Source organism: Lissotriton helveticus, chromosome 2_1, assembly GCF_964261635.1.
Source record: "Lissotriton helveticus chromosome 2_1, aLisHel1.1, whole genome shotgun sequence".
Taxonomy (NCBI): domain Eukaryota; kingdom Metazoa; phylum Chordata; class Amphibia; order Caudata; family Salamandridae; genus Lissotriton; species Lissotriton helveticus.
In genome coordinates, this window is record NC_136059.1 from 300,998,367 (window position 1) to 301,021,142 (window position 22,776).

A 22,776-nucleotide genomic window follows, 5' to 3' on the forward strand; every position below is an offset into this window, starting at 1 on the left:
GTGATTACCAGGGTGCTTGATCAAAGAACAGCACCTGCCTATGTACCTACCAAATTCATCACATTATTGCTAAAGATCGCTATGATGAGAAACTTTTTTGTCTTTCAAAATGACTTTTACGTTCAGACTAAAGAAGTCACAATGGGGGCGGCTTTTGCCCCTAATCTAGCGATTATCTTCATGGCTACATATGAACAACACTTTGTATTGAACAATGTTAACCCATACAGATCTATGATTATGACGTGGATGCGCTACATAGACGATATCATCATGATTTGGGAGGGGGACAAATCACAACTAACTGATTTCCACACATGGCTCAATGCTAGGTCCCCTGACATTCAGTTCACCATGGAGCCCAGTTCCTCTACTATAAATTTTCTGGATCTAACCATCTACACACAAGAGGACAAACTCTGTACTACCCTTTACAGAAAACCGGCGGAAAGAAACTCTCTCTTTACAATACTCTAGCCACCATCCTAGGGCATTACGCGATAATTTGTCTTTTGGGCAATTCTTGCGTATAAGGCGAAATTGTTCCTTGAAAGACAATTATATGGCAGAGTCTGAAGAATTAATCCAACGCTTGACAGATCGAGGATATCCCAAGCGTTTGGTCAAAAGAGCAAGAAAAAGAGCATGGTTCAGTCCTCGGGAATCCCTCCTGCAAGGAAATACACGAGATGAACCCGAACCAGACCGCCTAATTTGTGTGACGACCTTCTCTACGAAGAGCAACGAAATCAAAAAAGCTGTAAAGAAATATTGGAATTTGATCAGTGACGATGTGGGAATAAAAAACCCGCCCATGCATTCGTTTAAAAAGACTAAAAATATTCGAGAGCATGTGGTCAGTTCCTTCCTTGACACACCCACACCACCATCACTCACCTCGATGTGGAACCTGAAACCCATTGTTGGACACCACAGATGTGGTAACTGTAAGGCCTGTGAGTACACCTTACAAATTAAAGAGTTTGTGCATAAAGATCACAAAATTGTTCTAAAACACCACACTAATTGCAATACCATGGATGTCATCTATTGTATTGTATGCCCTTGTCAGATGATATATATAGGGCAGACACAGCAAAAGAATTTTGCAACATTGTAGTCGTATTAGATGTGAAACGTTGGGCGCCCCTCTTGTTGACCATTTCAAAATGCTAAAACATGCACCTGAGGACCTCAAATGGACTGTCCTAGAGAAGGTCACTCTTGGACCTAGAGGTGGTAACATTTGCTCCTTACTAAATTTGCGAGAAATGAAATGGATAACTCATTTCAACTCCATCAATGAAGGATTGAATGAATTAGACAGCAGTTTCATACAGATGTCTACAATCTAACGCCTAAGGTTCACCATCTATAATGTAGGATTCTACCAATTATAGGCCAGAATTCCTAATTCGCCATGTTAATGTGCACAGCAACCCGGACCGCCATAATACCCTGTGAGGCAATTACGTGGTCCTTTGATATGAAATATGTTATAATGATTTTATTCTGGATTATTATAGGGACCACTTTAACACCCTGTGAGGCAGTTACGTGGTTGTGGACCATAACTATATATGTTTGAATTTCAATGGTACTTCATGCAATGTTCTATTAATGCGTATAATCTAATCACTCCCCAATATACCTTAGATCGCTTTAATACCCTGCGATGGCAATTACGTGGTCGAAATACATCATATGCTGGTTCTTTTATGGAATTACTCATGCAACTTTATGAAGAAAATAGAGGTTTTATGAATAAATAGGAGCTTCCTCGATTTCCTGGTTAATAATAACCATACCTGATGACCCTTATATCTAAATTTTGGTTTAGCGCTGCTATACTCCCCTCACAAATTATGGAAGTCTATTGCATCTAACACCCTCATGTCTTAATTTAACTGGTCTTGTAAATTCGTGATTATGTGTGGCAACTCTTCCTTCGTAAATCAATTTTGGAAGGCTGCTGCATACAATTTTATATTGGAACCTCATTCGGAGTAGTTCGCCGTCTTGAGCGTCCTGGTAACCACGGCAACCAGCTTAGTCCTTCCTTCCTTGCCCTCGTGGTCACGTGGTGCGGAAGTGGTTTAATACAACACACTTCGTACGCGAGCGCCACACTCCCGAGTTAACGGTGGAGGTGACGGAAGCCGGGGACGAAGTGCTCTGACCCGGTTCTATAGGTAAGAGCCAGTAATACCTTTCTGCCATATTAATCCACGACTCGGCTGTGTGTTACATCAAGCCTGATTGAGTTTCTTTTTAAATTATAGCGACCGAGTCAGAGTTGGACTAAGACCTGTGCCTAGATCGGTACGCTAGAATACAGGTAAAAGCAGACTTAATGCCACTTGCACATTTGAATTAGAAAGGAAGTGTGACTGCCGTATCCAACTATTCTGATTCAACCATTTTTCTTTAGATTGCCCATCAATCAAGGACTTTCTATCATATACCAGGTAATAAGCGAGCCGGTATCTAAGCCTTACCGTTTTTAATTCACATATGAGTATACTAAATCCTCTTATTTATATCTCTAGGATTGCCGTTGTCATTAAAGTACTAAGTGCAACTCCATAACGTCCCCACAAACGTTATACAAGGTAACCGCTTATTGTTCTCCATAATGCCCACGTAACGTCGGTTGTGAGTCAGATCCAGTACCTTATTAATGTAACACTGCATCTACTTGTTAATCCATGTAGTAATTTGTGATCTAATAGATATTGCAATTTCAATTAATATCTTAGATCCTTTTGAATACTTTCCCGAATTAATTTTAACTCCTATAACTGGATGCTCCTTGATCTGATACAGACAGAAACTAGCCTGGTACTCTGCCTTTTGCCCTTGGTCTTAAGGCAATACCAACGTATGATGCTAATTACTGTACCCCTGTGTAAATAGTCTCCATTAAATGAATCCTTAGTAATCGGTTTTGTAAATACCTTTCCCCTATAGGAATTGCCCACCCCCTTCACTGTCCTGAAGAAGACCCGCCATGTAAGGGGCAACATCCCTACAACGAGGGTCGAAACGTCGACTATCATCCAATCCACATAATCAGAGTGTGATTTAGTACACCTGTTACAATATGATGTTACGATGATGTTTATTTGATTTTGGATTAATTCCGGCAAGGCTCCCCTGTGAAGCCATTTCCAATTGTTGAAAGTAACCTACAATTGAATTGTCACTTCACCCACCCACACCTCCCTGAACACTGCACTATCCTTCCCTTTCCCTGTACAGTGGGCACTGCTAAGTTGTTAACTACAAGAGTATAAAAATTATGAAATGAAAAATACAATGAAAAAAGCTTTGACACTATGTGAATAAACGATAGTGTACTACAAATAATTTTGTCAATGAATGTTTGTTATGATATTTGAAGCCACTCCTTACAGATCATGCCATTAGGGTCAGCGACCCCTGCTCGATAAGAGGGTGAAGATTTCCTGTCGGATTGAGAAGAAGAGTTGGAAACAGGGGGAGCGAGATTGGTAGATCCCAAGAAAGTTCCAGTACAACCGGAAACCAGACTTGCGATCTTCAAATCGGCAAAATGAGCACCACGTCCGCCAGTTGACGCCGCACCTGGGCTGTCACCCGTGTGATCATGGCAAATGGGGGAAAGGCATAGCCGCTTCCTCCCTCCAATTCTGTAGAAATGCATCTGACCTCTCTGCAAGGGGATCCGGCCTCCAACTGAAAAAACGGGGAAGCTGGTGATCCAGGCGGGAAGCAAAGAGGTCTACTGAGAAGGGAACCCAAAGGCTTTGGAGATCTGCGAACACCCCCGGCTGAAGCTTCGAGAGACTCATGAAGTGGAAATGTCGAGACTGGAAGTCCACCACCTGGTTGTCCTGCCGCGGCAGGTATTCGGCCGTGACCGAGACCTGGTGAACCAGGCAGTACTGTCAAACATTTGCTGCAAGATCCAAGAGAGCTTTGGATCGCGTGCCCCCGAGATGGTTGATGTACCGGACCGCCGACACATTGTCCATCTTCAGAAGGACGCAGGACCGGAACGAGTCCTTGGTCCAGCACTGGATTGCGAACGAGCCCGCCAAAGGCTCCAGACAATTGATGTGTAACTTCTGCTCCGACGGAGACCACACACCTCCCGTGGCGAAGTCTCCACACCTCGCGCCCCAGCCGGACCTGCTCGCGTCGGACTCAATAACAATATCTGGCGTGGAACCGAAAATGGCTCGCCCATTCCAAGCCTCCATGTGCAAGAGCCACCATTGGAGCTCCTCCCTGGCGTCTGTTGAGAGTCAGTTTGTGAGAATATGACCGACCCTTGCACAAGTGTGCAGCCTTGAGACGCTGGAGGGCTCTGTAATGGAGAGGGCCCAGAAAAATCGCCTGAATGGAGGCCGACAATGCGAGCCAGCTGCCCGAGAGATATTTGCGACTGGGATAAAGACCTCCAAATCTCGTGACAAATTTTTGTCATCTTGCAAGAGGGAAGGCTGAGGGTGGACTTCACAAAGTCTATCGTAAAGCCGAGAATAAGAACAGTCTGAGACGGGACCAGGGTAGATTTGGCCTTGTTGATCACAAACCCGAGGCTCTGAAGAAGGTCGACCGCTATCTGAAGATAACGAGAGAGCGTCCTGGGATCCTGAGCCATCAACAGAATATCTAGGTAGACGATGAGTCACATGCCAGATGTTCGCAGGCATTCGATCACCGGCCGAAGGACCTTGGTGAAGCACCAAGAGGCGGTGGACAGGCCGAAGAGTAGAGTGGTGAACTTGTACGTTTTGTCCCGCCAGGGAAACTGTAGAAACCACCGATGAGGTGGGAAGATAGGGATCACCGGATAAGCGTCTTTGAGATCGAGACGCCCCATCCAGCGAAGAACATTGCGCAGCAGATGGATGCCCTTCATCTTGAACCACTCGTTGAACTCGCGACGTTTTCCCACGTCCGGTTTGTCCACTAAAAAGAGGTTGCTGAGGAAACCATTGGGATGAGGCACGGTTTCTGCAATAGCCCCTTTGTCCAGCAGAGAGTGCACCTCTTGATCGACCAGAGCAGAGTCTGCCTCGGAAAAACAAAGTGGACGGGGGCACGGGTTGCGAAGGAGCCCCGAGAAACTCTATGTGGAAACCCCGCACTGTCTGTAAGACCCAGGTGTCCCCGGTGATGGAATTCCAAGTTGGGGAAAAACGTGCCAGACACTCACGGAAGAACTGGAGATGCCGCTGCCTCTTACTCCTCTGTTTTTGCCTTGCCGGCCTCGGCTGGGATAAAATTTGCCAAAGTGGGCCTGGTCTTGGTATTGCCCATTACCGGAGCCTTGTCCCCTGTGCTGATTGGGACGGTTGGACGAGCGGCCCCTCTGAAAAACCGAGGGCGAAACAGCTTCCTGATGGAGGACTGAGCCCGGTCCAGGGAGGTAAAGGTATTGATGAATCGCCACAATTCCTTTATAAAGGGTTCGCCAAAGAGGCCGCCCTGCGCCACCGGACCCACGAGGACAGATGTTCAGGAGATATAAGCGAGCCAGACATTTTGGCCTCCTCTGCCATGTCTAGGATCTTAGTAACGGAGCCCAGGATATCAAGGAGCTTGTCCTGGCGCACCCGCCAGGACCAGTCGATGCCCTTCTTAGGATCCTTGATGAATTTCTGAAGGAAGGTGGCCATTCTCAGGTGAATGTCCGGCTGGCAGCCACCTTCCCCTCCAGGGAGGGGCGAGGACATTCTGCCCTAAGGCAGTTGCGAGTTGCAGGTTCAAGTGGGCGGCGGATCCGACTGGCCACATATTGGGCGACCTTGTCTGAGGGGGCCCAGTCAGAGGATGAAGAATATCATCCGGGTCCAACATATCCCCACAGAGATTCTGCCCAACCGAAGAAGGGCCTGGGCGAGAAGGGCACCAAGGACGAGATGGGCCAGCAGCGTCATCATCATCCCCTTGCCCATCATCCCCGGGGCAGGGGGCACCGGGGGGGGGGTAGAGGGAGGGGTCGATTGAGTGGCAGTGCTGGACAGAAACGCCTGCTTAAGGCGTCAAAAGCATCGGTGGCCGGGCTAGCTGGCTTGGCGCGCTTCGCCGGGGGCTGCGGGTCCACCGAAGGGGCACTAGAAGGGGGGGCGGTAGATAAACCCTGCGAGGTCTAGGCCAGCCGATCACAGGCTTGGTCAATCTTAGGAGTCAACCTTTGTTCAAGGGGTGTCATGGCTTGCTCCACTGCATTATGGATGAACGCGTTAACTACGTCGTAAAAGTCGTCGTCCCATTGAAGGGCCGAAAGGGGATCTTGCTCCCACTGATCATCTTGGAACTCATCCATGGTGAAAAACCCAAACACCAGGGAAAGTCAGACAGAGTCAGTAAACAGCCGCTGTGAGGTGGTATACCTCAGAATCCAGGGGGGCTGGGTGTCAGCCTAAGAATGGGCGGGCAATGCTCGCAATAACAAGGGACCAAGCCCTGGACCCACACAGCCCTGGTGCCAATGGATTATGTGGGCAGCCTGCAGGAAAAAAACGGGTCCCTAGCAGGCACTCTCTGGAATACTGACTCCAAAACCGGAGCGTTATTGGCCTAGTAATATGGACCCCTCAAGGCAGTAAGAACTGCTGCTAGCTGCCTAACGGCAGATACTGACCCGAATTTACAGGCGTTCTGGGGGCGTAATAGTTAACGACAACACATGGGATAACTCCCCAAAAACAGGCTACCGACCCGGGTCAGGGGCGTAACTGCAGGCAAAAGGACCAGACCAGGCTTGCGCGGCAATGGTGCTCTGGATCTTTACGCGCTGAAGAATGCGCGGAATCCGGAGCCCGCATGCTGCGTCAAGCGTGAGATCCAAGCGCCCTCTAACGAGGCGGCGCGGTCACCGCGAGTCTCAGGCACCAACAACGCGGCCGCTAGGGAGCTCAGACGCTCCCACGGCCGAACGCGAGCCGCCAAGTAGCGGCGGACTCGCCAAAGAAAAAGAGGACCTGAAAGGGAATAGAAGTAATACCGCAAAACACACGCGGACCTGAAACCCGAGGCGGGCGCACATTCCCTGACGCCACGGAAATCAAGACAGCATTATGCGCCTCAGGCAAAATAGAAATACGCACAAAGGCATTAAATAGAGCAACGCGCAGCAATAGTAAAATACAGCAGAAAACACCATATACCCACAGTACAAAGCCTAAACTTGTGAGAGAAGAAAAGTTGGACTTATCTTGGCTGCAAGCAGCGAAAAAAGAGGAGGAATGGACAGGGACATGGGACTACCAGTGCCATAGGAGCCTGTGATTGGTGTAGAGGATGGGACACTCTAGCCATGGACTCTCTATTGTTTTGTTTGTTATTCCCTATGGTTCATGGGAATAGTGGTTTTGTTTTGCTTGACTACAAATGGCTGCTATTCAATTAAGTGAAGAAAGATTAGCATAATCCTCGCCTCCTGTCCTGACATAGAATCTGATGTCTCTGGTTTATTTACTTAAAGCTGTATTTTGACCCGTTACCGCTGGGCCCCTAAAAGGAGTGGCCTAGTTTGCCTATTTGGTAATCCGGAACTGACCCCCAACTTTTACCAGGCAAGAAGAGTGTCTGTTAGGCTGAACAAAGGTCAGCCTGACAGACACTCTTCTTGTTTAGGTCAGGCAGGCAGGCAGGAGGTGGAAATGCGCTAAATGCGCAACTCCCAGCTACCTGAGCTGTGACCGTTTCAGTCTGCTAAAAGTGCATTGAGGCCCTCCCCCTCTTGATGAGAGGGAGCATCCCCAATTGCCTCTGACCTGGGTGCTTCAGTTGTAAGCCCTGAAGTGCCCAGGGCCCAGTGTCAATCAGTGGCAACTAGTCATAGAGTGTGGAGGGGTCAGCAGTCTCACTGACCCCATCCCACTCTGTTGGGACTGCTGCCTTCCCTCATTGGCTGACCTTCGAAGGTAGCTGTCCAAACCCTCCTGGGACCACCAAGGCTTGGTACTACTGCCGTCCCTCATTTGCTGACCTAAGGTTGAAAAGGCCCCTAAGGTCAGCCAATGGAGGAAGGCAGCAGTCCTAACCCTACTGGCACCTCTGAGGCTTCCTTCTTGGGGAGCTGCAGCTAAGGAAAGTTTTATGCGTTTTGTATGTTTGGCGCATGCATGTTATGTATGAATGTATGTGTATTTGTTAGTGTTGTAAATGGGTGTTTGAGCATGTGTGAATGCATGGGTGTCAGTGAGGTAAATGTGTTCATGTGTGGCCCCTACCCTCTTTCCTGGTAAAATTACCGGTCACCACTGCTTTTAACACGGATCCTTGTGTTATTTTCAGCTAATATGTCACAATCCTTCTAATACAGCACACTGAGGTATGACCCGGCATCAAGTAAACTGCATGCAAACTGAAAGGCATTACTTTAGAACCTTGTTTTTATCCTCAATCTTTAGTTATTCCAAGGTTGTTAAAAAGGGTGATTTTGGATAATAAAAACTTATTAGCAGCACTCTCAACAACTGCATGTTTTTTAATCCTAACTTCGTGTTTCTACACACCAAGCGCTCTTAATATATAATGCCTACCAGTGTGCATGATATATGACTCAACTACACAGTGTAGCCCTCATTGTGCACATGAAGAGTGGTGCTTTAATTTACAACAAGAATTTATATAACCATCGCTCTACGCGCTCTCCTGAGAGGTCAAGGATTGGATATGCATATAGTCTGAATACCTTAATGACCCAGTGGCAGGCACTGTGAGAAAGCGGTACTGTCTTCTGCCACGGGACTCTCAATCGAACCCATGATAAATGTCTTCTCCCAGTCTGAACTCACCCAGACCTGAAGGCGAATCATTTCACAATTTGTAACATATGTATTGTGAAAATAATACTAGAAAAACACAACATCTAGAAAAATTAAATACGCTTAGGGAACACTGCATGAAGTATAACACATGAAATGTAAGCATGGACTACTTTGCTGACAAAGATTGCCTTTCTGCTCCAACAGCCTTGCGTTTATCTGTACCCCAAACACACCCATCTGCTGCTTTCACACACCATTGTGACACTCGTTCAGTGCTTGCAAAGATTTTTTTTATTTAATATGTATAATTTACAAAGGGCAGTCACACCAAATGTAACAATTTATATACATTTTCTTTGTAATTTAAACGAATTCCTTTTAGAGTGAAGTAACACTAAAAGTGAAAGTCTGTTTTCAATTACCACTGTGGTGAGGTCCCATGTACATATTTAACCTAGTGATGTAACTGACACGGTACCACGGTACTCGTGAACATGGGATTGTTTTCCCGAAACGCGTAGAGGTGGTCTAACCTGTAAGAAATAAACACCGCTTTTGAAGCAACCAACTTGTGTCCACGGCATGCTGTGTATTTCTGAAGGAGGAATTCAGCGTTAGTTTTTTATTTATATATATATATATATATATATATATATATATATATATATATATACATATATATAAATCCAACTTGTCCTTGGCGCGCTTGGTACCACAGACAGGTACGCAAACTGCAAAATATTACCGGAGATACGAAAAGTGGTGCAAGCCTTCAGACGCGTTTCGGACGATGTGTCCTTGCTCACTGATAACGAACGGAAGGGCTACCACTGTGATATATATATATATATATATATATATATATATATATATATATATATATTCGCCAGCACAGCAAGTCACCAAATAAGCACACTCTCAGGCATAGAAACACGGCACCCGAATAAGTTGTCAAGGGTGTTTAATGCTCACAACGCGTTTCAACACACGCAGTGGCTTGATCACGTGATCCTGAGAGTGTGCTTATTTTGTGACTTGCTGTGCTGCCGAATATTGACTTGCCGGTTTTTCTCTGCCGGCGTGCACACCACTTTCCAAGGGTTCAGGAGGTCCAGAAGGAGTGATTTTGGTTTGTTCATAAATATATTACCTACTGGCGGTCGCCAGTAGGTATATATAGTTAGGATTTTTTCTCTATGGGATTTTTGAAAATTCTATGTCTAATAACTTTGGCGTTTGTGGACGGAATTGGCTGAAATTTTCAGGAAAATGGCACATTTTGTTTCTGAGCAGCCCTTGAAAATTTGGGGGGGGGGTTCGTCAAGGGGGGGCAGAGAAAAAAGGGGGGTCCCAAAACGTGTTTTTAACATTGAGTTTTCCATAGGGCGGTTGGCCTCACTTTTAGCCCGAACGGCTGAATGGATTTGCACGAAACTTGGCAAAATTGTAGGGACTGGTAGCCCGATGTGCCTTTTGTAGGTCTTAATATATGTGCTCCAGTGGATTTTGAGAAATTAACGTTTAAAAAAAGATATATATCTGTAACAGCGGACCTGGCAGCGTCCCAGGACGCGTACTTTTCGCGCAACGGAGCTTTGTGAAGCGAAGCTGATTGGTTCTCCGGCGTCTGTCAACATTCCAAAAAGTCCGTAGCGGCCGCCATCTTGTCTCTCGGTAGGATCGAGAGACAAGAGGAGGTCAAAACAAAGGGGGAAATAACTATAAGGGGGCATAGTAGATCCTCGCTGACCCCCTAGGTTTGATGTGGAGGTTTTAAAAGGGCCCCGCGGGGCAAAAAAAAAACAAAATAATAATAATCGAACGGCTGAATGGATTTGCACGAAACTTGGCAAAATATTAGGGACTGGTAGCCCGATGTGCCTTTGCTAGGTCTCAATATATGTGCTCCAGTGGATTTTGAGAAATTCACGTTGAAAAAAAGATATATATCTGTAACAGCGCTCCGCTTCGCGTACTTTTCGCGTTACGGAGCTTTGCGAAGCTGATTGGTTCTCCGGCGTCTGTCAACATTCCAAACAGTCCGTAGCGGCCGCCATCTTGTCTCTCGGTAGGATTGAGAGACAAGAGGAGGCCAAAGCGAAGGGGGAAATGACCATAAGGGGGCATAGTAGATCCTTCCTGACCTCTTAGGTTTGATGTACCATTTTGCCAAGTTTGGTGTAATTCCGTTCAGCCATTCAGGCTGTAGACGTATGTAAATGTCCTATGGAAAATTGCATGGGGAAAACACATTTGAAAGTGTTGAAATTTAGAACCAATTAAAATGTTACTTTGGTTTTGTATTTGTGTGTGATGAAAGTTAATTGGTTATGTATATATGTCAAATGAGAGGAAACCACAGCCATTTTGTGATACTACTGTCTGAGGTACATTTGTGAGGAATTTTTGGTGGTGAATTTCTGGTGTTTGATTTACACAGTACTAACACTTCTGCTACTTTTAAAAAGGTGAGTTGTTAATTTGTAAGGGGAACTATGTTGTACACTTGAAGATAATTTGAAAAATGTTTTCTGTTATTTATTTGCAGTCCTTCTGTTATACTAAATACTTGATAAAGTTAGTTTTATATTATGTATTACTAAAAACGATAAATGAAAGTGATTATTTTTTTCTGCAATTTACAGCAAGCAATTTCAAAATAAAATGGCTCACAATGAAGAGACCGTGGCAATTTCTTTTGAATTGTCCACTACATTGATTGAAATTGAGAGCACCAATAATGAAATATTGTCACAAGGAGGACATGACTTGTATGATTCCATTAGATTGATTGAAATGGACAGCACCAAGAATGAAATATTGTCACAAGGAGATGACTTGAATGATTCCACTACATTGATTGAAATTGAGAGCACCAATAATGAAATATTGTCACAAGGAGGAGATGACTTGTATGATTCCATTAGATTGATTGAAATGGACAGCACCAATAATGAAATATTGTCACAAGGAGGAGATGACTTGAATGATTCCACTACATTGATTGAAATTGAGAGCACCAATAATGAAATATTGTCACGAGGAGATGACTTGAATGATTCCACTACATTGATTGAAATTGACAGCACCAATAATGAAATATTGTCACAAGGAGGAGATGACTTGAATGATTTTTTTGATCAATCTCTTGATGGCGAATTTATCGAGTGTTTGGAGACCATAGAGTTACAAGAATCATCATTGGAGACTTTTAATGAGGACATTGCTGATGAGGACATGTTACTAGTTCTTTCAAATTTAGAATATTCTGAAGAATAAATTTATATTTAGAAATCAAAAATTGTTTGAGACATTATTCATTTTTATTTTTAATTTATGAGGTTGTAGCGAAGTGATTGTAGTATAAAATGAGACTTATAGTATAGAGTGCAACATTTTTATGTTACATGGTAAGTTTACTCATATTTACTTCCCTTCTGCCACTATATTATCTCCAATGTGTATTTGACATCTCTTCTTCATCTCCGGCCTCCTTTCTCTCACTGTGTGTCTCCGATGCATCTTATCGCTGCTATTTTGTGTAATTACAGAAGAGAGTAAAATAAAATAGTTCGGAACGTGAAAAGGGGGCAAAGTAGAGTACTCCTCACCCCCTAGGCCTTTTTAGGCGGTCCCAAAAGGATCAGTTTCTGCTTTCCTGAGAGATTATGGTATGAGTTCCATATACCACAATAACTTGCATTACAACATGCAAGATATCTATCTCCTATTACCAACTTTTGGAGATATTCGCGCTAAGCGCGAATATCTCCAAAAAGTAACACCTGCCCTGAGCAGTTCTTAGCCATGTTATCCAATGGGAGGTGGATAACATGGCTAAGAGCATTAGCTCGGTAATGCATGAATATCGCTGAGTTTTTAGCGATATTCATGCATTGCGGCCGTTTATTATCGCATTTGCGATAAACCTTGATAATAGCAAGGTTTATCTTCGATAATTTCTGACGATGCTTAGTGGTAAAAAATTGGTTGGTAAGCATCGTTAGCGATAAATATCGCTTAACTTTGGTAATATGCCCCAACGTCTGTTAACGTTCGATTCGAAGGAAATGAGGAAGTGTTGAAAAACATTGTCTGCGCCATCTTGCCTTTTTTGAAATGCCACACTTTTGTCGTGCACGGCAGCCATTTTAGATGTCTTGACCAGACCCACTCTCTGCACGCTGTCGATTCGTAGCATGGCTCCTCACCCACGCAAGCATCTTCCCTAGGCACTGGTCACCACCGCTCTCTGTCTTATGCATGGGCAATAAACCTCCCCCCATCTGCGCTGCTCTTCCCTGAGAATCACACTCTGTGCCCGCCCGACACCTCCCTTTCGCCCTATTCACTACCGCACCCTCTGACACTCCTCTTTCTCTGTGTCCGATTGTCCAGGCTATCAGCTAGCCCTGCAGATGTAGTTTATGGCCCCAGCTGTAAAGAATCACCCCTCTTCAAAGGAGTTATAGTAGATCAAGGCCCACACCCGATGAGATCCGTCACACCACACGTGTTCCTACTATCTGAAAACCATCCTGTATTGTGATTGGGGAGGGGACCGAGCCTGAAGCGGAAGATTCCAGGAATGACTCTTTGTACATCAAAGTTTTTACAATTATGTGTCACATTAAAAATATATAGCACTCCAACAAAGTAGTAGGAATATAAAACTTTAATAACATATAAATATATACAAGAAAACAAAAACAGTAAAAACATTTAAACAACGAAGAGACCGTGGCAATTTCTTTTGAATTATCCAATAGATTTATTGAAATTGACAGCACCAATAATGAAATATTCTTGTCAGTAGCGGTCTGTTGTGCGAATAGTTCCAAGGCAGCAGAACGCGCTGAAATCTAGATGGCACGAAAGTGATGTCTAGTAAGTTGCCGCCCAGCAAAAAACGGCGTGGGGCGCCGCGGGGGTGAGTAAGTCCAGTAGGCACTACAGCTATTCTTACCGGCATTGCAGAATTACTGCTGGGGACAATGCCTGTGCTGTAGCAGGGTCACAGCAGAAACAAAAAGGATTCTGTTGAAGATGTTGTTGGTTTTCAATTTGAAAACAGTTCTGGTGTCAACTGCTATGCTAATGTAGTGGTTAATGTTTTGTTTTCTCTAGAAAATGTAAAAGAGGGGGAGGCAGTCCAAAGTTCCGTTAAAAGGGCAAAGGAAAGGATCGGTGGTTTGAACTATCAGTCAAAAAGGGGAGGGGGTGCAATAATTTTTCCTACCGGGTCACACTGTGCTTTCACCGGAAGTGAGGTCTGCAGGATTCTAGTAATTCAAAGTGAGGCTGGCGCCAGCATGGGAGCGCCGACGTCCCGCGGATACAGTTTCGTCACTCCACGGGCGATCATGGCAGTCATTCCCCATCGGGGGTCGGAGACTCCCGCGGCTCCTCTAGAATCTTCAAGGTCGTGGAGGACTACGGTGGTGGAGTCAACCAGTGACCAGGCCATTTCTTTATGCTGGGCCCGCTCTTGCCAGGTCGACCGCCATTTTGAGAGTTCGGCAGCTACCGGCGATCGCGGGGTCACATGAGCGGACGGGCTCCACCCTGCCGGGCGAGACGTTGCAGCATGGCCACAGTGGAAGAACCCTTTTCCGGGCGCCTGGAGCGCTGAGGGTGCAGCTGGGAAGCCTCCACCTGGGGAGGCGGGAGAGGCCTGTTCGCACCGTCTCTCCCTCCCAGTGCACCCCACGGCGTCTCGGTTGAGATTTGTTATGGCCGGACCAGGCGATGAGGACGAGGGGGGGGGGGGGGGTCGGAGGCATGTGCAAGACATCCCCCCCCAGTGTTGTCGCAGCCATTATAAAAGAAAGAAGTGTCCCGTCCGTCTTCGGGCCGGGCTTCCGGTGGATGTCGGCCGGACGCCCCTGGCTCTGGCCCCATGAACGGGTTTCTTGGTTTATCGGCTGCAGCCGGATCCCGTCGGCCTCGGCCCCCCGACCGTTGGTGGTCGGACCGGAAGAGCATGTGGCGGGACTACCTGCAACTCTCAAGGGCCACCGCGGCCGGACTGGGAGAGAGAGGGGAGGGTCGAGGAGACATTCCCCCCCCCTGCAACTGTTCAGCGTTGTAAAGGCAATCCCCTGGCCGGGTCCCGCTGGCCTCGGCCTCTCCTCCGGCTACACCCTACGTTAGGATCTCCTGGCCGAGGCGTGGCAGCAGGACCTGCCTTATATGGGCTGCTCCCGGCTGGGCGTAGCCGGAACCCTGCCCCACCTTGGAAGTTTCCAGAGTGGGGGTGGATGTTCTACTGACTTGCATTTTCCCTAGTCTATCGATTTTTTTGGCGTGGCAGGCGGTGGGACAGCGAGGGGTGATTTGATTTCTCTTACTGTTTTTCTGGTCTCTCACCACTGGCATATTTTAACGTTTTCTTGTTTCTAGGACATTAATAGGTTTTATCATTACGTTATGTTATCGTTTCTTTGTTCGTTGTTTAATAAAAGTTCATGTTCATCAGTGGCCTACTGATTTTCGTTTTCCTATTTTTTTCTTTCCAGGTTGTTTCATGGTAAAGTTTCTGTTAACAGGATACAGTGATCACTTCGTTATTATTGCATATGTCCTTTTCACTAGGGGTGCTCTCTGGTCGGGCCAGATGACGTATCTCTAGTAAATGGTCCGGGTGAAAAAGGTGCATCAATCAGTGGGGAGTAGATAGGCATGACAGATTACAACGGGGGAGAACGGTCCGCATTACGTACCCTTTCACTACTTGCAAAGATTTTCCTACGTTTATTTGCAAACAGGGAATACCTCCAAAAAGAACTAATTCCCAAACAGTCAATGTTCGGACAATCAATCAATCAATGAGGAATGAAATAGGTACGACGTGTTAAAGGCTTGCGTTACCTACCCTTCACTATCTGCAAAGGGAGAGAGAATATTCCTATTCTTCCTCGTTTGCAGGTAGAGAAGATCCTTAAGAGAATTAACTTCGAACAATTCAATGCTCGATTGAAACAATCAACAAGGGGTACTGTGAACACAAATGAACGCCGCTTATATACATACGCATTGCTATTTTCAACAGGTTGTTCCTAATGTTTCTATTTTAGCGAGGTCAAAAAGAGATCCCATTAGTGGCCTACTGATTTTGCTCGATTCCTTTTGTTTTTTTACACGATTTTTCGCTATCTGCAAAGACTAAACAGAGTATTGCGACTCTGTGCTTGTTTGTAAATAGAGAATGAACCAAAGAGAACAATCAATCAAATGGAGAGAGAAGCAGGCACGACGGATTACAAAGGGGGCAAAGGGCTGCGTTAACTACCCTTCACTATCTGCAAAGAGAGAGTACTCCTAATAGAAATGAGGGGTGGGGGGCAGCATTCAAAGCAGATCAGTGTGCATAAACACGAAAATGTTTTTACTTACCACGTACTTGACATTCGACAGCTTATGATATTTGCTATTAAAAAACCATTGAAATTCACTGAAAAAACCATAGGTTATAGACCATATATAGTTAGGAATTAGCATTTACAAAACCTTGAAAATTCACTGAAAAAACCATAGGTTATACACCATATATAGTTAGGAATTAGCATTTAAAAAACCTTATTTTACTCACACAAAACCATTGAAATTCCATATATAGTTAGTTGCACTAACTATATATCGCGCACCCGCAATCCACTGCTGATCATGTCACATATTACATCATTCATGACATGGTCAGTGACATCACTGATGACATCACTGATGACATCTCAAATGACATCACTGATGAGATCACTGATGACATCATCCAGTGACTGTGTGTTTCTGTAAAGTTTAAATATGTTTTACATATTGAAGAATGAGTAGATGTATAAGTGTCTGGACGAAGGATTTAGTAGGTGCATGACTGAATGTATGAGTGAGTGATTAAATGTGTCTCACTGAGTGCATGGGTTAGTGACTAAACTGTCTTAATTTGTGCATCATTATGTCTGTTGTTCTGTAAACTGCTGCATGTGTTGATCAGTAGCTATATGATTAACTATATGGGTTATTGATTGATTGTCCAAGTATTTGTATAGGAGACTGAGTGTGTGTGTGGCTGGCTGGGAGGTGTGTGACTCTGTGCAGATCAATGTGTACTTGTATCAATGATTGTATAAGAAAGTAAGTATGTGTTAGTATATGTTTGAAAATGTAAGGTGCTCTATGTTTAACTGTATAGACAAGAAAATGGAAGTGTGATTGATTCTTTACAGGACTGACTAGGTGTGTGAGTAACTCCATGGATGAGTGGCAGAGTGTAAGTGTCTGTATAGGTGTATGAGTGCATATGATAGTGTTGTAAAGATGAGTGATTGTATGTATGAATGATTGTATGGGTGAATGAGTGAATGTGTGTGTAGACGTAGGAATCAGTGAGTACGTATGTAGTAACTAGTATTGGTGTGTCAATGGTTTCAAAAATTATACTCTGTATTTAACACTGGGTGAAACAGAGGTTATATTAAAACGTGAGGAGATGCATTGTATTGTCACATGAATGATATCATCAGTGATGTGGTCATTGATGTCAAATGAGATGTCATCAGTGATCTCATCAGTGATGTCATTTGAGATGTCATCAGTGATGTCATCAGTGATGTCACTGACCATGTCATGAATGATGTAATATGTGACATGATCAGCAGTGGATTGCGGGTGCGCGATATATAGTTAGTGCAACTAACTATATATGGAATTTCAATGGTTTTGTGTGAGTAAAATAAGGTTTTTTAAATGCTAATTCCTAACTATATATGGTGTATAACCTATGGTTTTTTCAGTGAATATATAGATAGATAGATAGATAGATAGATAGATAGATAGATAGATAGATAGATAGATAGATAGATAGATAGATAGATATAGATATATATATATCACTGAAAAAACCATAGGTTATAGACCATATATAGTTAGGAATTAGCATTTACAAAACCTTGAAAATTCACTGAAAAAACCATAGGTTATAGACCATATATAGTTAGGAATTAGCATTTAAAAAACCTTATTTTACTCACACAAAACCATTGAAATTCCATATATAGTTAGTTGTACTAACTATATATCGCGCACCCGCAATCCACTGCTGATGATGTCACATATTACATCATTCATGACATGGTCAGTGACATCACTGATGACATCACTGATGACATCTCAAATGACATCACTGATGACATCACTGATGACAACATCCAGTGACTGTATGTTTCTGTAAAGTTAAAGTATGTCTTATATATTGAAGAATGAGTGGATGTATAAGTGTCTGGATGATGTATTTAGTAGGTGCATGACTGACTGTATAAGTGAGTGATTAAATGTGTCTCACTGAGTGCATGGGTTAGTGACTAAACTGTTTTAAATTGTGCACCATTGTGTCTGTTGTTTTGTAATCTGATGCAATTGTTGATCATTAGCTATATGACTAACTATATGGGTTATTGATTAGTTGGCCAAGTATTTGTATGGGAGACTGAGTGTGTGTGTGGGTGTCTGGGAGGTGTATGACTCTGTGCATAGATGTGTGAGCAGTTGATTCACTAGATGTATGGGTTCAAAAGTGCATGTGGAAACAGCTGTATGGGCGGTTTACTGTGTGCATGAGTGTATTGGTGAGTGAATGGATATCTCAGTGCTACATGTCAAAGTAAGTACATATGTAAAACACAGTACATGTGGTAGTTGACATATATAAATAACTGTGCATAAGAGCCAGTGAATGTGTGAGTGGCTGTATGGATTATTGTGAACTTGTATCAGGGATTGTATAACAGAGTAAATATGTGTTATTATATGTTTCAATAAGTAAGGTGTGTTTAACTATATAGTTGAGGAAATGGAGGTGTGATTGATTCTTTGCAAGACTGATTAGGTGTGTGAGTAACTCCATGGATGAGTGACAGTCTGTGAGTGTCTGTTTACACTGAGTGTATCTAAGGTTATATTAGAGTCTGAAGAGGTTCATCGTATCATCACATGAATGATGTCATGAGTAATGTCAAATGAGATGTCATCAGTGATGTCATCAGTGATGTCATTTGAGATGTCATCAGTGATGTCATCAGTGATGTCACTGACCATGTCATGAATGATGTAATATGTGACATCATCAGCAGTGGATTGCGGGTGCGCGATATATAGTTAGTACAACTAACTATATATGGAATTTCAATGGTTTTGTGTGAGTAAAATAAGGTTTTTTAAATGCTAATTCCTAACTATATATGGTCTATAACCTATGGTTTTTTTCAGTGAATTTTCAAGGTTTTGTAAATGCTAATTCCTAACTATATATGGTCTATAACCTATGGTTTTTTCAGTGAATTTCATAGGTTTTTTAATAGCAAATCTTTATAAAAATAATACATTTTAAATCGAATTTTATATTTTATAATTTTTTTATTTATTTTTTATATTATTTTTGGTGCGCTCCCGGGGCGCGGACAGGTGAACGCACGGGTAAGCGCAATCTTGCGGCGCGCCCCGGGGTGCGTACTGATGCGCGTCCCGGAAGCGATATTGCCGCGAACGAAAACAACATCGTGACGTATCGCGTAGCCGCCACGCCTTGCGTCATAAGACACGTATCGCGTAGCCGCGAGATGCGTCTTATGACGCACCGCGTAAGCGCACCCGGAAGCGCATACGATCGCACAACGTAAGCGCCCCGATGCGCTTACGATACACGCCCGGGACGTGCCCCGGGGCGCGTAGCGTAAGCGCGTCAAACCATGTGACTTTAAAATAACACTTTTCATTGGTTCAGAACTTTTTTTTTTCCAAATTGTGTGAAACCCACCCATTTCTCTCACTATTGCTTTGTACTTGGAGAGAGCAAGAGCTGTTCTGTCTATCTCCTACTTTTCTGATCTCCAGCAATGGCTGCAAGAGGGTCATCCAGCAGTGATTCAGATGGATTTTTAGATGAGGACCCTCCTCAGCAAAAGAAAAAAACCAATTTCATCTGGAAATTTTACGACATCCCTGAAGGACAGAAAAAAGTCAACGCTCCCAAAGTAACCTGCAAAATATGTGGGAGTAGTTTATCCAGAGGCAATCCTCTGAAAAAATATAGTTTTGGGAATGCTAATTTGATCAGGCATGTGAAAAGAAGACACCCTAACAACTTTGCCAGGGAGAGTGTCAGAGAGCTGGCACGGAATGTACCAACAGATGGCGGCAGCACCTCCACTGGTGGAGCAACACCTTCGGGACCACCCCGTGGAAGAATGGTCCCTAACATTCAGCCGGTGTTTGCAGGCATCAAATTTTTGTGCACGGAGTGTGACGAACTGCTCTGCTATGGGGAGCAGAGTGTTGAACTCATTGCCCTAAAGAAACAGCAACACCGCTGCTCTTCCAGTCCCTAAATTTTCTAATTTTTTTGCTCCTGTTGAGCAGTTTTGGAATCCTTGTTTTTGTTTTTCCCTTGACAAAAATCCCAAAAAAATATAAAATTGTTTTAAAAAGTCTAAAAAAATATAAAACAACAAAAAACAAATATAAAACAACAAAATCAAAAAAAAAGTTATTTTCAGAACTACCTCCAATTTATAAAAAGAAGCTTTTTTTTTTTTTTTTTAAAGTCTGTCATTTTTAATCTCCATGGTACGCTCCCCCGTACGCTCCCCGGTGCGCGTACCGGGCGCTCCCCCCTCGCGAAAATCGTTTTTTTTTTTTTTTTCACCCGCGGGAGCCTTTTATGGCCCCCACATCAAAAGTAGGGGTCAGGGGGGTGTACCCTGCCCCCTTTTGCTCATTTCCCCCCTTTGATTCTTGCCACCTCTTGTGTCTCAATCCTACCGAGACACAAGATGGCGGCCGCTGCGGACTGTTTCGAATGTTTACAGACACCCGAGAACCAATCAGCTTGCCGTGCGCAAGTCGCGTGGCGCGCCTGGAGCGCTCCCCGGTACGCGTACCGGGCGCGGCTCTAGATATATATCTTTTTTTAAACCTAATTTACTCAAAATTCACAGGACCACATATCTTGAGACCTAGCAAAGGCACATCGGGCAAACAATATCTACAATTTTGCCAAGTTTCGTGGAAATCCATTCAGCCGTTCGAGCTAAAAGTGAGGCCAACCGCCCTATGGAAAATTGCATGGCAAAAACACGTTTTGGGACCCCCTTTTTTCTCGGCCCCCCCTTGACGACCCCCCCCCCCAAATTTTCAGGGGCTGCTCAGAAACAAAATGTTCCATTTTCCTGAAAATTTCAGCCAATTCCGTCCACAAACGCCAAAGTTAGTAGACATAGAATTTTCAAAAATCCCATAGACAAAAAATCCTAACTATATATACCTACTGGCGACCGCCAGTAGGTAATATAGATATATATATCTATATATATGTATATATAGATATATATATCTATATATATATATGTCAAAGTCCACTTCTGAAGACCCAACCTCTTAGCTTCCCCTGCCCCCGCACACGTTTTCTGCTGCCATGCTTTACCCACCCCCAATATAAAGGATTCAAGAGTGACTTTTTCCAATTTACAGCACAGGTACTACCAAGGCTTTAAGTGGGCCAGGTGCTACCAGTGCTCAGCACCGGCAGTTTTAAATAGCAGGTGTTGAGACGGGTCCCTATCAGGCTTTCCATTTTTGCCCTCAGGGTGAAAAAGTGAAAAAACAATCTTAACTCTGCAGCTGTTCCACCCTTCCCTGCATTGATGTACCTTTAAAGAAACTCATTGTAGTTCTTTTACAATCTCATCATTTCAGAACTGAACCATTTTCAATATTACATACAACAAAGCCATAGTTGTTGCTTACTTATCTTATGCAACTAACGACCACTGACAAAGCCAACAGTCCTGGCTTGTTGCAGTTGTAATGCTACTTGTATTATTTATATGGATGCAATGAAAAAAGCAGCAAAATACCAGTCGGGCGGCACATTATGCTAAGCACAGATGTTTGGTTCGCCTTTTCTTAAACCACGCCCTTAATAACATCCGCCACGCCCCTCTGAAGCCCCATCCCCCCGCGGTTTTTTATCCCACCTAAAGCCCTGGGTACTACCCCGTACTTCACATATACTACTCTGTCCCCAACACAATGCCACAAGCGGCCGTCACTACACCACTACGAATATGGAGGTTAGGTAAACGACGTCAGCCTGGAAGACGAGGACACGTGGACAAGGGTTTCACTCACAAAGATCGGTCGTCGGTGTGGGCCCGGTGTCTGAAGCGCTGCTGATTAAAAGCGTCAGAAACAAAAAGAGGGCACAGGGGCCGGCCGTCGGCTGCCGTCCACTGCGCGACATTGTCGTCCTCCACTTGTCCTCAGCGGTGGTCGTTTCGGGTTGTAGATCTCGGGGCTCACCTACTGCGCGCACGCGGCACGCGCCTTCGCGGACGTACAGTCGTTGGACGTACGATTAACGGCACAACGTCCCGCAGCCAAAAGTGCGCACCTTGCCACTCAGCTGAGATCGTTTGAATTTAAATAATTGTGCGAAATTATATTTGTACCTGTTGGCACACGAAACCGAGTGAAGGCTGAGCGGATATCACCGGGGACCCTGCAAATCTTGCCAACACCTTTGACCGCTGCCGTTTCATACACGGATATGCCTGCCATTTCATCTCACTCTGTGGATCAGACGGAGGAAGCAATTAATCCACTTTTGATTATCGGGGCACTGCAAGCTAGCATAGCTGCTTCGTATTGCTATGTGTGACATTGTCATCATTTCAGTGGAATTATGAGTGATATTTAAACGACACTTTCTCACGAGCAAAACCAATCAATGAAGACAAGGGGAATCTACAATTATCAGAAATGACACCCATTTGAGCAACGATAAACTCAATAAGATCTTAAAACATATATGCAAAGCACCAGAGCGCTAACTTAATTTTTTTATTTTACAGAGTTTTATAAAGCGCAAACTTGACCCGAAGGTATCGGGTATCAGAGCGCTTTACAAAGCACCAGTTGCATTACATGAGGACACATTCATTTGTTTTGGGATGGGGAG

General features: G+C 44.3%; 1 protein-coding gene across 3 annotated transcripts in view; it reads right to left on the reverse strand.

Annotated features, from left to right (window-relative positions):
• The window catches only part of LOC144819324 (uncharacterized), a 1,068,202-nt gene extending 1,046,065 nt beyond the window's left edge, over positions 1–22,137 (reverse strand). For all 3 annotated transcript variants that reach the window (XM_078677268.1, XM_078677269.1, XM_078677267.1), the window contains exon 1: positions 21,948–22,137. In XM_078677268.1, coding sequence (XP_078533394.1) covers positions 21,948–22,059 — 112 coding nt within the window. In that variant the 5' untranslated portion in view covers positions 22,060–22,137. The remainder of the gene's footprint in view (positions 1–21,947) is intronic.
• Positions 22,138–22,776: the final 639 nt, after the last annotated feature.